Source organism: Cyprinus carpio, chromosome A9 (genome assembly GCF_018340385.1).
Source record: "Cyprinus carpio isolate SPL01 chromosome A9, ASM1834038v1, whole genome shotgun sequence".
NCBI lineage: Eukaryota > Metazoa > Chordata > Actinopteri > Cypriniformes > Cyprinidae > Cyprinus > Cyprinus carpio.
In genome coordinates, this window is record NC_056580.1 from 20,803,642 (window position 1) to 20,820,318 (window position 16,677).

The window sequence follows — 16,677 nt, forward strand, 5'->3', positions numbered from 1 at the left end:
AATGCTAGTTAGCTATTTATCCAGCTGCCATACAGTATCCTTAATTAAAGCATTGAATGTCCCTTCAGTTTGAAGCATAGCCAGTGAAGTAAGTAAGAGAAAATGTAGTCACCTGGTCATTAGAAGCCCACTTTTATCACCCTGAATGAGTTTATTTTGCAGTAATGACTAGCTGACTGTACAGTATCCTGCTCAATATTTATAATCTAACTTCTGCTGGGGAAAAATAGTGTATTACATCATAGACAAGAACAACATAGACTAGCAACAAGATGAACACCACAACAATATTGCTATATTAATTGCTAACCTATACTATTGCTAATGTGCAGTTCATATTACCATTTGTGGGCTAGTTAACTTACAAATTTAGTTATAATTTAAAATATTTTCCTCTCTTAAAGCTGTTTTTATCTTGTAATAGTGCTTTTTATTTCCAAATTTTGTTTTACTGATTTATATATATATATATATATATATATATATATATAATAATATATACACACAGTATATATATATATATATATATATATATATATATATATATATATATATATACTGTGCTAAATTGATCAAAAGTTTCAGTAAAATGTTTTACAATGTTTATTCATTTATTTACAAGATTTATTTATTTATTTATTAACCAATGATGTTCTTTTGAGTTGTCTATTCATCAGAATAGAAAGGTTTTAGGTTTTTAAGTTTTCTCCAAAATATTAAGCAGCACAACTGATTAGCTGACAACAGTGATTAAAAAAATAATTATATATATACTATATATATATATATATATATATATATATATATTTTAGCATAGTAGAATTTATTTCATTTTATTTATTTTTTTTTTATTATTATTTATTTTATTTTTTTTGAAGAATGCTGCTTTGGTGAACATAAGAGACTTTTCAAAAACATCAAGAAAGGTTCTTAAACTATGTTTAGTGTATGATAGAACCAACACTGTAACTCCTAATAAGTGAATCATTTTTCAGGTTTCAAGTTTAATTAAGGCATTTTTTCACAGGTAGAATCTAACCATTTTGGCAAGATATAATAATTATAGATAATGTTTCTTCTATACCGTACTGGCTTACCATAAATGCTCATAACCTCTAATAGATTTGTCTTGTATGTTCTAACTGATGTCAAATAAAACATAACTTGTAAGATAAGGCTGGAGGTTCTTGCCACAAGATAAGACTTAACATCTTTTTGAGTCTCACAGTGCTTATGATCTGATGGGGGGTATCAGAGCTTTTCTTCATCTGTCATCATGCCCGTCACCCGATCTTAGCAGCCGTGGTGAAGTGGGCAAACATAGGAAGGTTAGTGAGTTGTAGAATGAATGACAGCAGCCTGAAGTGAACATGACAGTAACGAATGTACCCTCAGCGTTGCCTCTGAAGGCTTCCCTAGATTCTGAAGCCAGCATTCACGTGAATCCATCACACACTGCACCCTCTTCCAAAATCAATACGATGAAGAGACATCAAAAGAAATGTATGCTCTGCATGTTTCGTGTCTGTAGTACATCCTTGCCAGATCCTGTCGAGATAAGCATACGCGGAAGTTGCTAATTAAGTCCTCCAGCTAATTGAATAACAGAACAAGGCATAACATTTAATTCTTTTTTGGTCTGCATAGTTGATCTATGTGTGCTGACTGCGGCCTTTACCAAGCTAATACATCATGCTGACTGTGCTTACAGTCACATTTGTTGTGCAGTCCATCTCATTTGGTTACTTAATTCACCTCTATTACCTCTATGTTCTGTTTCCTTCTCACTTCCGTAGGGCCTTATCAACATAATCAGCTTGGATTTTGACTACAAGAAGGAGTTCATTTACTGGATTGACTCAAGCAGACCCAGTGGCCGGAGGATAAACAGAATTCGCCTTAATGGCAGTGACCTCAAGGTACATCTGATTTCTCATTTCTCTTAATAATTATTATGGGTCACCAAGGACTGACAACAATTCTAATAGGTCTGAACTAACCGTTTTATGCCAGGTTAGCAACAGGGATCCGATGAAGAGGTCTAATGTCAAGATCTGAATATTAGACATCTGTAGCCATACTGCCATAAATATAAATGCTCATTTTAGCATTATTTCAGGGACTCATTAAGGTCACATGGTGAGCGCATAGTTGCACATCTCTGCCATGTACCTGCTGAGCAACACTTTTCCCCATCTCATTAGCTTCATTGCAGGGGCCAAGAGCCTCATTTGGCTTCATTACACAGTGTTGCCCCCCTCCTGATTTATCACCCCTGCTCAGCACAAGCTAAAACCATTTGAAATTCATTAGCATTCGTGGGTGTAATCTTCAGGATTTGGGAAATAGAGACAATGCAAGCTGGTACAATATGTTTAGACTGGGTAGGAGACCTTTGCCCATCATTAGCTGGGGATATCATGATGCAGCTCTATTATGGAAGAACAATTTAATTGATGATTTTATTAATTCATTATTTACTGACATGGGGACGCAGTACATTCTTCTCCTAGTATGTTGAAGAGACATTACACAAAACTGACTTTGACTTCATATTCAAATTCTTATTCTAAACAGTGTCTTTGTTTTTGTTTAAAATAGTTTATGAAGGACTCTAGTCAACCTGCACAATCATTTCACTTTCGATCCTCTGAAAAGCGAACTAGGACCATCAGCACATGTATGCTCTCAGAAAAAAGTACAGAAGCTGTCACTGGGGCAGTACCTTTTAATAATAAAATATATCTGAAACATATTCCCATTCATATTCACTATTTTGAGCACACCAGGGTGATTATGAACATGAAATTATCCAGCCATGGCTTCCTGTTTCACAGAAATATAAATAGGAGGGAAAACAAAGGCCAAATTCCAAATTAATCACCCATCACAGTGCGAAAAAACAAAAAATATATTTCTGATGTGCAGCAAAGATAACTGAGCTTCACAAATTAGAAAGTGGCTTTAAGAAATAAGCTAGAGCAGTGAACATTTCCATTTCCATCATCAGGGCAATAATTAAGAAGTTAATTACCAACAGAAAATGTTATGAATCTGCCTTGAAGAGGACATGTGTCTATATCTTCCTAATGCAGGGTGAGGAGGAGAGTTTGAGTGACCAAAGACTCTTCAAGGATCACAGCTGGAGAATAGCAGAAAAAGAAAAAACAATACCTACATCAGCACATGTTGTGTATATGTATATATATATATATATATATAATATATATATATATATATATATATATATATATATATATATATATAATATATATATATATATATATATATATATATAGTATTAGCTGGGCCGAGTAGTATAGAGTGTTCAGTGTTTAAATTTAGAGTTTAGTAGGCTGACAGCTGAGGGGAAGAAACAGTTCCTGAGTACGCTGCAAAAGCAAAGACTACTATAACGTCTCCCAGATGGGAGAAGAGTAAACAGTCCGTGGCTGGGGTGAGAGGTATTTTTGTTAATGCTTCTCACCCTTCGTAGGCAGCATTTGAGGTACTGTAAGTATCTTTGATGGAGAGTAGCTGAACACCAGTGATATGTTGGGCCATTTTAACAACCTGTTCAACCTGGTCATTTGGTCTGAGACAGTGCAGTTACCATACCACACTGTGATGCAGTTTGTTAAGATGCTTTCAGTTGTGCATCAAAAAAAGTTTAGCAGGATGTGGGGGAACAGGTGAGCTTTCCTTAGCTTCCTAAGGAAGTAAAGGCACTGTTGCAACTTTTTGATCCTTTTTGATCTTTTTTTTTCAACATTGTTGCTTAAATGGTTTCTAATTAAATGTGAAAAATTTTAAACTAACATCAGCCTATTTGATCATCAGCTACTTTCACGAAAGACAACCGATCATATCCGATTCTTTCTGAGAATAGTTTTCTCTTGCTTAAAGCAAAATCTAAATCCCTCTATTACCTTAATTACTCTCGCCGTGGGCACGGCCATCAAACTTTTCACCTGCTGCATCCAATCTAATTTGCATTAAAACATATATACATATATTTTTGCACAGTGTATATTGTCTGCAAGAAGCTCTCCAAGTCAGATGTACTGCATTGAAGTGTTGAATAATAATTGTTTATTACAAATTATTTATTCCAAAACCTTGGCATGATCACTATGAATAGGGATTAGAGATACAGATGTTTTTCAGCGCTGAAGGTTTAGCCTGCATATTTATTACCATGTAATCGGTATTTGTTTACAGACTTAAGATGCATTATTTTGCACAATTGATAAATGAAAGTGAGGAGCAAGTTATAAGACAGCCCCTATAAGTGTTAGGATTCTGGGAGCAGTGCACCATGGGTTTGATCACTGTAATGTAATGATTAACTCCTGCACTGGAGCACGTTTGGCATGATGCCTCAGGCAATGCCTTTGAGTGATTCAATAAGGGAATTTGTCTTTTAATAGATGGGCCAAAGTTGATATGCTGTATGGCCTCATTAGTTAGCATGCTGCATACAGCTGTCAATTATTTAGGTGATATATTTTGGCTTTGTGCTTTGTCAATAATGAAATCTAAATTGGTAGTCATCATTTAGGACACATGCCATAACTAAAACCTTTCAATAACGTCTAAAAATGATTTTGGATATTATGTACACATATAAATTGCAGATATTCTGAGAATCATTTGTCATATGATTTTGTGATGTATTCAAATGTGTTGACATTTTAAATGAGTTAGCCTTCATTTCCACACAAGGCAATCCTTCAAATCAGAGCTTGACTAGATCACTAGAATACCAGAAGCTCTCTCTATCCCGCTCGGAATATTAATGTTTCCTCTCGTCTTCTCATCTGGAGACACTTTCCTGATTGGGGAAATGTTCCTCAATCATTGACATTTCAGAACATTTTTCAAGCTCAGTTTTGGTGAAATTACTGCTGAAGGGGCAATCTTGTAAATTGGCACGGCTACATACGCCTTGTCAGATGATGATGATAGAGAAGATCTCAAAGTATATCATGTCCTGCAGTGACAGCCTATGTTGGGACAGCAGAGTTTGTGTTTTATCACTTTGCAATGCAATATCAGCTTCAGGCACTATAGCAAACAGATAGAATAACTAATTTATAAGAATGGTTTATTTAGAAATTAATATTCTGTAATTATAATTTGCTTTCTTATGTTGAACACAAAAAGAGGAGTTATCCATTGTGAATGAATCATTATTTTAATTTGAATCTTTTCAGTCAATCACCATCCAGTTCATACTGGTCAGAATGATTCATTCTTGACTTATCTGGTTTTCAAGTCCAATTCACTGACTATAGATTATTACATTTCAGCCTGTTCCTCAAACAGAGCTAACTTCAGAGGATAAATACAGTATAGTGCATTTTGGACTACTTTTTGAAGCTTTAATGCACAAGGTCCTATTTAATGTAATTGCTTGAAAAAGAGCAAAGAGTCCCTGATTACACAATTTCTACTTTCGTGTTATACCGACAAAAGAAAATCATACTGGTTTGGAACAACATAAAAGTGAGTAAATAATGGCGGAATTTTCCATTTTTGGCTGAACTATTACTTTAATGACCTGTTTTCTTATTTTCATAACACAACCACTCCCATTATCCTACTTGCTCATTAAAGTATTATGTGATAAGACGATAGTGACTGATCTGAATGCCACTCATTTGCTTTATTAGATTGTTCACCGAACAGCTGTGCCAAGTGCACTGGCTGTGGACTGGATTGGGAAGAACTTGTACTGGTGCGACGTGGAGAGAAAGACGCTGGAAGTGTCCAAATCTAATGGTTTATACCCCACTGTCTTAGTGAGCTCTGGCTTGAAGAACCCAACTGACCTTGCTCTGGATGCTCAAACCGGGTACAACTGCTTCCATTTCAAATTTGCACAATATCATTTCTACTTCAGTACCATCAGAACAGGGAGACTTTATTTTGTCACAAGAAAAAGAACGAATGCATAGACTCCCAGATCAATGGGAATAGCTAAGATCTCCTTGAAACAGCTGTGATGAATGAATGAGGGTCACTCTCTCTTCCTCAGGTTTGTGTTCTGGATTGACTGCTGTGAAAATCCTCACATCGGTCGAGTTGGCATGGATGGCCAAGGCCAGAGCGTTATTGTGAACAAAGAAATCTACAGCCCCTCAGCTCTAACCATTGACTACACAAACAAGAGAATCTACTGGGCTGATGATAATCACATCTTTTTTGCCAACATGGACGGTTCTCAGAGGCACCGGGGTACAAAATGAGTCCTAATTTTGTTCTGTTTTTTTTGTCCTCTATTGGATTAGAGGACCATAACAAGGCAGAATTGGATAAAACAAACTGCAATAAAGCCTTTCAACACTATAATGCTGCAAGGCCACAATCTTCTGTGTATATATGTACAGAATATGCAAAAAAAAAAAAAAAAGTAAATGTAAAACATTAAAGATCTGTCATTGTACTTACAGTACATTCACAAAAGTTAGACTAGAGAACAGTTTATTTGAAAGTTGTGAGATAATGACTGAGTAATTCACTTACATATGCAGTAATGCAACTTTAATGATGGTACATGGTGTAATACTCTCTACCTCAGTTCCTCATGACCACATCCAGGGTGTGATGGGACTCACACTGTTCGAGGACTTCATTTATTGGACTGATGGGAAGTCCAAATCTCTCCGTCGAGCTCATAAGACCACCGGTGCTAATGCTGTCGAGCTCTTGAATTCATGGCAAGCCATTAAGTCTGTCATTGTCTACCACCCACTGCGCCAGCCTGAAGGTAGAGACTGTTTAACATCAATATTATATTAATTTTACACTTGGTTTGTCCAAAAATGAAAACTTTGTCATTATTTACTCACTCCTACACAGCTCTTGCTATTTATAGAGACTTAAATCTTGGTCTGGAAGATCTGGATTGAAGTGCATTTGCTCCATTCAATTTATCAATTTCAGTGATTTTTTTTATATATATATATATATATATATATATATATATATATATATATATATATATATATATATATATATATATATATTACAATTAAAAAAAAAACTTGTTTTAATATTTATTATATTTAGGATCTATTTACATATATCCTTTACAAAATAATTATATTATGCTGATTTGGTGTTTAAAAAGTGGCTTGTGTTAAATCCTTTCACTCATCAGCACAGGTCTGTATAATTTGTTACAGGTAAGAAAGGTCTACAAGTGATATGTAACACATTTACAAGTGATGGATAGTGTACACTTTAGATTAGGGGATGCAGAAAGCTTTGTAAATGATTTTTTCATGCGTTTACACATCATCTATAACAGGTGTTGAACACTGTGTAGTGTGTACTAAGTACTGACTGGTGAGGGTATAGACAGCTGTCTTCTCTGACACACATGGAGTCTTTAACTCTGTGCACCTGATGTGAGCTTCAGTGGAAGGTAAAAGCAGTTGAGAGGGTCACTTCATCACTAGATCCACACGCTCCACACAGAACACAAGTCTGTGCTGATAAGTGAAAGGATTTAACACAAGCCACTGGAATCATCTGACTAAGACATTTATAAATGTTTATTAACTTCAAAACAAATGAATTACTCTTCTTAAAAATAGTGCTTTAGCATACCTGCATGTTTGTGCTTATGAACACAGACAAGCTAACAAATTTGCCAATAAATCATTTGGTGTTATTTTAATAATGGTTTATTAATTCTATACTGATGATTAACAATTGTTTATTGAGATAATTATACAAAACAATTTTGACAGAAATACTTCAATGATTTATAAGTGATGAATAATGTATCAACTAATAATTTATAAACCATCTACTAATGATCAGTTTGATTTATTTCATGATTATTTTTTTTTTAGATAACTTACAACACATTTGTAAATCGTTAGTATACCACTCATTAATCATTTATGAACATATAATCATGTTTTTTAAATGATTCGTTCATCATTAACTAATAACTTATAAGTGACTTATAACTGAATTAATAAAACATTACTAAAATGTTAACTTATTACTTATTAATCATTTATGAATGTATAGTCATGTTTTGTAAATGATTAGTTCATCATTAACTAATAATTTATAAATGACTTATAACAGAACGTTATTATAAAGTGTTACCGGCAAGAGCTGCTAATCACAAGCCATTTCTATCCCCTTTTTACAGTTCCCAAACACCAGTGTCAAGTGGCCAATGGAGGCTGTAGTCACTTGTGCTTACTCTCTCCTGGTGGAGGTCACAAGTGCGCCTGCCCAACTAACTTCTATTTGGCCGCCGATAACAAGACATGCCTGTCTAACTGCACAGCCAGCCAGGTCTGTATGCAAAAATTATGATTCCAAGTCATTCGTCAGAACTGCAATGATTGTTCCTGTTTGCATTACCCAAACTGATTGACCTTTTTCGATGCGGTGGACTTGTTTTGCAGTTCCGCTGTGGAACGGATGAGTGCATCCCATTCTGGTGGAAATGCGATACGGTAGATGACTGCGGTGATGGGTCTGATGAGCCTGCGGATTGTCGTGAGTGCTTAGCTTCCAATGTTATCCAACCTACACTGCCTGCACTGTTGTTTTTGTTTTGGACAGTTTGTAATATTCATGCGGTGATCGGAACCAGGGGTTTTAAGAACAATTCAAAAAGTGCGTGGGGCACATTATAAATCTCATCAGCCACAAGTATAACCTGTTTTATATGCCTAGTTGCCACGGATACACTTATATAAGACTGGCTTTAAAGCAAATCTTTCCAGAAACGTCAGCATTATTCTGGTTTTGTCATACAGGTTTAATAGGAAGGCCTTGTGACAACTCTGATTATAAAAATGGTGTTTTTTGCCAGATAACTTTGCTTTTCTTTTGTTGTTCATGGTAGATGGCTCCATGTAAGCTGCTCAGCGCTCTAACTTGGGTCATGAATATTGATTGCATTATGTGATGTTCTGATTTGCTGAAAGGCAAGACTAGAAGTTGAGCACAAGCCATGTTGGATTAAAGTTTGCGCATTCATTCAAAACAACTCAAGCTTCAGCTTGGTTTTAAAGTCAGCATGAAATAGAAAATCAGTTTGTTTGTTTTTTTGTTTTGTTTTTTAATGCATGTTATTGATCTTCTTGTGAACAAGTCATCCATGCATGTATATTTATTTATTTTTTTACTTTTTGAATTTCAAATCAAAATATCACTGTGAAATAACAGATCTCACTAGTAAATCATTTTTCTCCAAATAAACCCTGCACCTTTCTCTTACAGTTGACTTCAAACTCATATTCAGACTCAGGACTTGACGCTTCCTTTTTCCAAGGAAAAATTTAACTACTGATTGATTGCGAACCCCTCTGAAATGGCAAGGCTGAAAAGCATGCAACAGATTTTATTTTACATTAAATTATACATTACATTTATTCAATTAAATCACAGTCTTTTCAAGTTTAGTTATCAGATTAGGCTATATCGCTATAACTTGTTTTTCCATCCAGAAATTTAAGACCTCTTAAAATGATAAGAAGATTAAGATGGATGTTATGCGATTTAAGATATTTGAAATTTTTAAGGACCTACTGGGACATTTTTATTCACATATGTGCTCCTAAATGCATCTTACAGTTTGCACACTTCTAATTTTAACCACATATGCAAGTGAAATGCTCGCATTGTCAAGCCCAGAGATCTGCCTTCATTCAATCAATAACTGATGGATAGAATCAAGTCCTACTTTTTTTCTTTTCAATAATCTGTTTCACTCAGATATGCATCACAACATGGAAGAAAAGATTTGTTGCTGCTTCAGTTAAACTGCAACTTTAGAGTCATTGTTTTACAGTCAGCAACAGTATCACAATGCGGCATAGCAATGGTTATTTTCCAAACAAGTGGAGAGTGGCAAATTTTGTCATTTCTAAAACTGGAATTCCCAACAGTTAAAATGAGCCCCAATATTACCACATGCCAGTGTTGTTATACAGTGTGAAGATGAACTAGTTCACAGCTTCACGGTAGACTGACCTTTAAGATGTGCGAAAGGAGAAACTTTTGTTCTTTCATTTTTGTTTTTTGATTCACTTTGTTGCTTGGTGATTCACTTGAGCAATACAAATAGAAAATGACAGGCAGTCAATGGCTGCTGTTAATAGGTGGAACCTCTGTTGTTCGATAAAGGGCAGGGAGCATTAAATATCATAGAAGTGCTTTTAGAGAAATGATGGAACGTGGGTTGACTTGGCCATTTCAGGCAACCTCACGCAGCTCGGGTTTAAAAACACACACCAATGTGCAAATTGTTTTGAATCCTCTGGAGTTCACTGTTAATTATCATTTTTTGCAGCTGAATTCAAATGCCAGCCTGGGCGTTTTCAGTGCGGTACTGGCCTTTGCGCCTTACCTCCCTTCATCTGTGATGGAGAGAATGACTGCGGGGACAACTCAGATGAGGCCAACTGTGGTGAGCAAAATAATAGATACGAAAGCTGTTCTAAAATGCTGTGTTCTTATCGTCAGATCCATAGCCTTTTCTCTCTGTGTGAGGCTATCGGGACTCCCTTGTAGAATTCAGTTCCTGTGAAGTATGTGGCAAGCACGAGCACGAAAAATCTGCCTCGAATTTTCATCAGCAACAAATCTTCTTTAGCACAGCTGTCTCTGAATGTTCAATTATACAGACTCTTGCTGGTATCAAACGATCGATATCCACTTTAGAAGTATTAGAAAAGAGTACAGGGTGTTTTGTCATTTAATGATCGTTATCAGGATGTATTGGACCAGCACCGATTTAAGATTCAAGACGTTTAGTGCTTTTAACAAAAATAATATTGTTTCTGTAATCATCTCAGTTTTAATCTTATTGCATCACGACTCTAAATAATCTCTTCTGAAATGGAAAATGAATGGACATACTGCACTGATCCAGCATGATGTTTTTCTTACTGTAATGTCTCCTCCCATTTGCAGATACATACATCTGTCTGTCAGGCCAGTTCAAGTGCACCCGAAAGCAGAAGTGTATACCATTAAATCTTCGCTGCAACGGCCAGGACGACTGCGGGGATGGCGAAGACGAGACAGACTGCCGTAAGCTATGCCATGACACTTTCTGCTCCCTCCATTAACCACTGAGAATAATGGACAGTGAAGATGTCACATATATTCTTACTTTATTGAATCACAGTCATGTGCAGTACCAGAAGTTTTGGAAGGTTTTTTTTTTCTTTTTTTTCTCTTACAATATCTTTTCACTGGCCTTGTAAATAACCTGCTATTTTCGGTCTGCCTTAATGTTCCAGCTGAGAGCACATGTTCTTCAGACCAGTTCCAGTGCAAGGCCACCATGCATTGCATCTCAAAGCTCTGGGTGTGCGACGAAGACCCAGACTGTGCTGACGGCTCTGATGAGGCCAATTGTGGTGAGTGAGCTGCAGTTATTATTCACAAATCAGAACCTCAGTCAGCCACATGCGCAGAACCGTCTGAAAGTCTGATTGGGGCTAATGTCAATTCTGTATGCTCCCACAGTCTTCTCTCTCTCTCTCTGATGGAGTGAGGCCAGCTTTAATCATGAACCACTCGGCTTTTATTAGCTGTGGCTTGTAACAATACCCTTGGGCCTGTTTTGTTGCCTGAATGCCTGATTTAGTTTGACAGTGGCACATCAGCGGTGGCCTCACTTATCGCATTCTTCCTCGGCAATGTGTTCCAGACATTTAAAGTGCTGATACACTGGCAAAACAGTTTCTGAGGGTTCGCTAGGCATGTTTTGTTTCAAGTATTTTTCTATATTCTATATTGAACAAACAAGCTGTGTACCTCATTTTATTAGCACCACTCATTTGATCTATACTGAAAATATTCACCTAAATGTCTCTCTAGGCAGCTGCCTTCTATGACAGAATCCTAACTGAATTGTAACCTCGTAAATGACGGACTTGGAACACTCTTAGGCAGCAACTCCAGGCTGCATATAAATAACATTCATCACATAAAGCACGCGGGAGACTTCACTCACAGTTTAGCACGTAGCTAAGCTAAATATTTTAATAAACAAAATTATATACAGTTTTTTTTTCCCCGTTTTTAAAAATACACAAGTTCAAAAGTTTGGGGTTGGTAAGATTTGTTGACATTTTGAAAGAAGTCTACATTTATTTGATCAAAAATACAGTAAAAATAGTGACATAATTACAATTTAAAATATACTGTTATAATATAAATATAAATATAAATTGACGTAAAATAACTGTTTTCTATTTTAATTTGTTTTAAAATGTAATTTATTCCAGTCAGTACCTCAGTCTTCAGTGATCCTTCAGAAATCATTCTATATGCTTTATTATCAATATTGCGACGCTTAAAATTTTTGCAGAAACAGTGACACATTTTTTTTCAGGATTCTTTGACGAATATAAAGCTCAAAATAACAGCATTTATTTGAAATATTTGAAACAATGTAAATCTTTACTGTCATTTTTAATCAGTTTGTGTCCTTTGCTGAATAAAATTATTACTTTCTTTCAAAGAAATCTTACTGACCCCGAACGTTTAAACAGTAATGAAGTCTTCAATAAAATTATTACACATAATTATTTAAAAAAAAAAAAATTTATAAAAGTTTACCTCAGTATAATAAATTAATTGCAATTAATCTCATAATTTCTGACCAGTCTTCAGAAAGCAGAAGGGAATAATAGTATTATCAAATGTATTAATATGTGCATAAAATTAATTTGGTTAAACATACAGTATATACAGTACACTTTCACAAGCATAAACATAAGTTTTGTGTGAAGGGTAAAGATAAAAGTGCCTTTTGGAACATGCTTTCAATAGGCTGCCTACTGTTTGTGAGAAGTTCACTAGTTTTTGGATCAGAGCCATAGTCTTTTGAACCTCAGTAATGATTCATCAGAAGATTCCCTTGACAAAGAGGTCTAACTCTCAAACATTAGACTCATTAAATATCTATACTGCACACTGATGTTGTTGCTGTTTTACTCTCACATCATTGTAGAAAATCATTACTTATTTGCAGTCTGGAACAGCCTCTAAGCGGATGTCTTGAAGGTAATCGTCCTCAATATATGGTGTATATATAACTCTGACACATCCCAGCAGGGATGATGAGCATGGCTTTCCCATATCAGTCGACAAAAGAAATTAAATCAATAGCTTGGCTGTTGCAGAGGGAAAAATCACATTGTCTGAATTTAATTGAGAAAATTGGTTTGACTGCATTGGATGAGCATATCTGAGGTTGTTATGGATTATCTGTAACTCAGGGAAAAATCCCCCAAATGAGTGACACATGAGTGGAACAGGAGAAGGGTCACTTTTTTGTAATTGAGGTGTGGCATGTGTGGTGTCTCCATTGATTTTCCAGATGTGACAAACTTTAGTCACAGTAACCTGCAAGTTATTATAGATCTATATTTTGGCAATTGATGTCAAATGGTGCAATTAACATAACAGGCAAGCTTTACTGATACTTAAATTTTTGGTAATATTGGAAATTACAATCACACAGAAATTAGTGGAAATTCATGTACATTTAAGATCAGTGGATAAATTCTGTCTTCACATGAATATGCATTGTTTTATCTTAGAAGACTATCTTTTGCAGTGGCTTCTACTGTATGTTGTAACATTCATTAGTGTGCAGTGGCTTCAATTTTGTGACATTCATTAGTGTTTGAAAGTCTTTTTTTTTTTTTTTTTTTTTGTAACTAAGAAACATCTCCCATATTCTTAAACAATAAGCAGTATTTTTTTTTTCTCAGATGCCAGTATCTCTAGATGTTCCTTTAGATGCTTTCTATTATTACATGCCTGGGCCACATTAGAGAATATTTAAACAGAATAATTTATCAAGGGAGATATTCTAGGATGCTCTTCTATTATTTCACACTAATGAAAACTGGCAAGTTTGCTTCTCTTAGCCTGTTTTCTTGGTGCAACTATAAGTTTTGATCTAATGATGTGGTCCTCATGTCTGTTCATTAACAATTAATCTTGGCTGTAGCACCTCAGAAGGTTCTTAGGTTTTATAACATAAACAGTACATGTACTCTGGAAAAGGGTAGAATGACAACGAAGACGATTGTGCACAGGTGACAAAGTGTTTGATGTTACGTGTCAAGTGTTCAGGTTTTTCAGGATGGAAGCTATCGGCAGTACAGTCAGGTATCTCATCTTATGGTGTGTTAGCTTCTTGAGTGTGGGCTTGTTTTGAACTTAGTGTCAGATCCGGGCCCAGAACCCTGAGGAAATGATGATTACGTGTCGAAATGCGGTAGCACTGCATTAATATTCATGCACTTTTGAAGCCATTTTCATCTGTGTGTTTGTTTGTGTCTGATGAAAAAGATGAAAAGACCTGTGGACCTCATGAATTTCGCTGTGAGAATAACAACTGCATCCCGGACCACTGGAGATGTGACAGCCAGAATGACTGTGGAGACAACTCCGATGAGGAGCATTGCAGTGAGTCGCTCTCATCTCTCAGAGCACAATAAAGCCTTTTCCACACTCGTGTTTGTACTAAATTGTTTTAACTGTCAAGAAACGTTGTGTGGGATCTTCAGAGGCCAGTTTCGCAGACTATTTGAAGATATATTTTTGTCTGTTTGCTTACCACTTGTCTGGTCGCTTTTGATCTTGCCCACATTGCCATAAAGTAAGATCAACTAATTACATGTTTTTTTTTTTTATATATATATGTTAGTTTTTACTTAAATTCCAAAGCCATATGTTCTTTCCATATGACTGTTTGTAGTTATCATGAGCTGTCAAGCTTTAAAAAGGACAAAAAACAAGAATGGGTTGGGGGGGGGTGTTTATGCAACTTGACAATCTATGATAACTACTGTAGAAACTGGAGGAGATCTATGGTGTGTAAATACTCTTTAAAAATTAAGTTTTATTGATAAAAAGTTTACAAATTAATTTTTTTTTTAAATAAATTAATACTATTATAATACAATATTGTTTCGCTAAATAATAACAATATAAATAAAAAAGGCAATTTTTAATTTTGGAAGAAAAACAAAAACAAGATAGCATTCACATCCTGCAGATCTCCTCCAGTTTCCAGTTGCAAAAAATATTAAGCAGCACAGCAGTTTTCAACATTAATAATAATAAGAAATTCTTTTTTATCACTAAATCAGCAGATGATAATGATTTCTGAAGGATCTTGTTACACTGAAGACTGGAGTAATGACTACTGAAAATTCAGCCTTGACATAACCCAAATAAATTAATGTGTTATAAATAATAATAATAAAAAAATTGTAATAAAACCTTATAATGTGGCTGTTTTTACCTTTTTTATTAAATAAATATCTTGGTGAGCATAAGAGACTTCTTTCAGAAATATTAAAAAATCCAAACAGCTAACTTTTGAATAGAACTATAAGCACATTTGTTTTTTCTTACTTTTACAATTATTGTTAAAAAATACAAGCATATGGGTTCGAAATGACAGGAGTCTGAGTTAATAATGAGCATGTATAATGTCCAGGATGCCTTTGCTTTAATGGTCCTTTTTTCGTAAATTATGTTATGAAATCAACAACCAGTTTCAAACAGTTTATATTAATAGATTTTTCTATCCACCCAACATGTTTTTCTAGCCATTAGGCATCTTCGAGCACAGCCATTTCAGACGTTCTAATTGCTGATTAGTCTGCAAATAGCTCCTTTTAAGTTCTTGGCAAACTTTCAAGAACCTTGGTAACAGATGGTACAATGGCAATTCACGTCCAAGTGTGAGGCCACTTTAGCAGTTTTGATTTGCTCTTGCTGCCTTACTGCTGTCCTCTGCGAAGGTTTACTTCAGTGTTTTCAATGTGGGCAGCTTCACGGTGCTGCTTCAGCCGTCTTATTCTGCTCTCCTCTCTGCAGAGCCGGTGACCTGTAATCATAAGGATTTTGCCTGCGCCAGTGGGGACTGTATCTCAGCACGCTTCCGTTGCGATGGTGACTATGACTGCGCTGATAATTCAGATGAGGTCAGTGAATGCTAGACGTCATTTGGGGACAACACAGCAGCTGTCTAATATTTCAAAACATTCCCTTCGAGCTGTTTATCTCAAAGCTGTTTAATCTCGGTTTTCATACAACAGCAGTCTTCATACTCTTACGGCTTCATCAGCAGGTCATGAAGACAGTGGATATTTTGATTTCCAAAACTTCCAAATTCTGTGCTGACTGTTTCCCTGGTTATTACTGATAAAAGTTGACAAGGCTGAAAATAATAAAAATGATACAAACCGAAGTTTGAGACAACACCGTAGTAAATTCCCCCTTGCTTTGTGCATTTTCAGAAGGATTGCGAGACACACTGTGAAGAGGATCAGTTTCAATGCCACAACAATCTCTGCATCTCACGTAAATGGTTGTGCGATGGTCAGGAAGATTGTAAGACAGGGGAAGACGAGAGAAATTGCCTCGGAACAGGTAACTTTATAACTTTAAAGCTGAGGTGTATCATTTCTGCACCACTAGCATTACTAAACATTCATCACTTTCCAATTATTTCCCTAAACATTCCCCATTAAACACATAGTCCCACCCCAAACTCATGCCAAGATAACAATGCTTGAGATTTTCAAATAAACATTCTGTCATAGCTGTAAAGAGCCATACATATTTATCTTTTTATCTAATGAAACCTACAAA

At 35.6% G+C, this 16,677-nt stretch overlaps 1 protein-coding gene across 1 annotated transcript in view; it reads left to right on the forward strand.

Moving 5' to 3' along the window:
• The window catches only part of LOC109095779 (low-density lipoprotein receptor-related protein 1B-like), a 281,776-nt gene that overhangs the window by 236,540 nt on the left and 28,559 nt on the right, over positions 1-16,677 (forward strand). The window contains exons 58-69 of the mRNA XM_042764066.1: positions 1,797-1,919; positions 5,676-5,857; positions 6,041-6,240; positions 6,584-6,772; positions 8,177-8,325; positions 8,439-8,532; positions 10,334-10,450; positions 10,957-11,076; positions 11,289-11,408; positions 14,362-14,478; positions 15,901-16,007; positions 16,323-16,455. Coding sequence (XP_042620000.1) covers positions 1,797-1,919; positions 5,676-5,857; positions 6,041-6,240; positions 6,584-6,772; positions 8,177-8,325; positions 8,439-8,532; positions 10,334-10,450; positions 10,957-11,076; positions 11,289-11,408; positions 14,362-14,478; positions 15,901-16,007; positions 16,323-16,455 — 1,651 coding nt within the window. The remainder of the gene's footprint in view (positions 1-1,796; positions 1,920-5,675; positions 5,858-6,040; positions 6,241-6,583; positions 6,773-8,176; positions 8,326-8,438; positions 8,533-10,333; positions 10,451-10,956; positions 11,077-11,288; positions 11,409-14,361; positions 14,479-15,900; positions 16,008-16,322; positions 16,456-16,677) is intronic.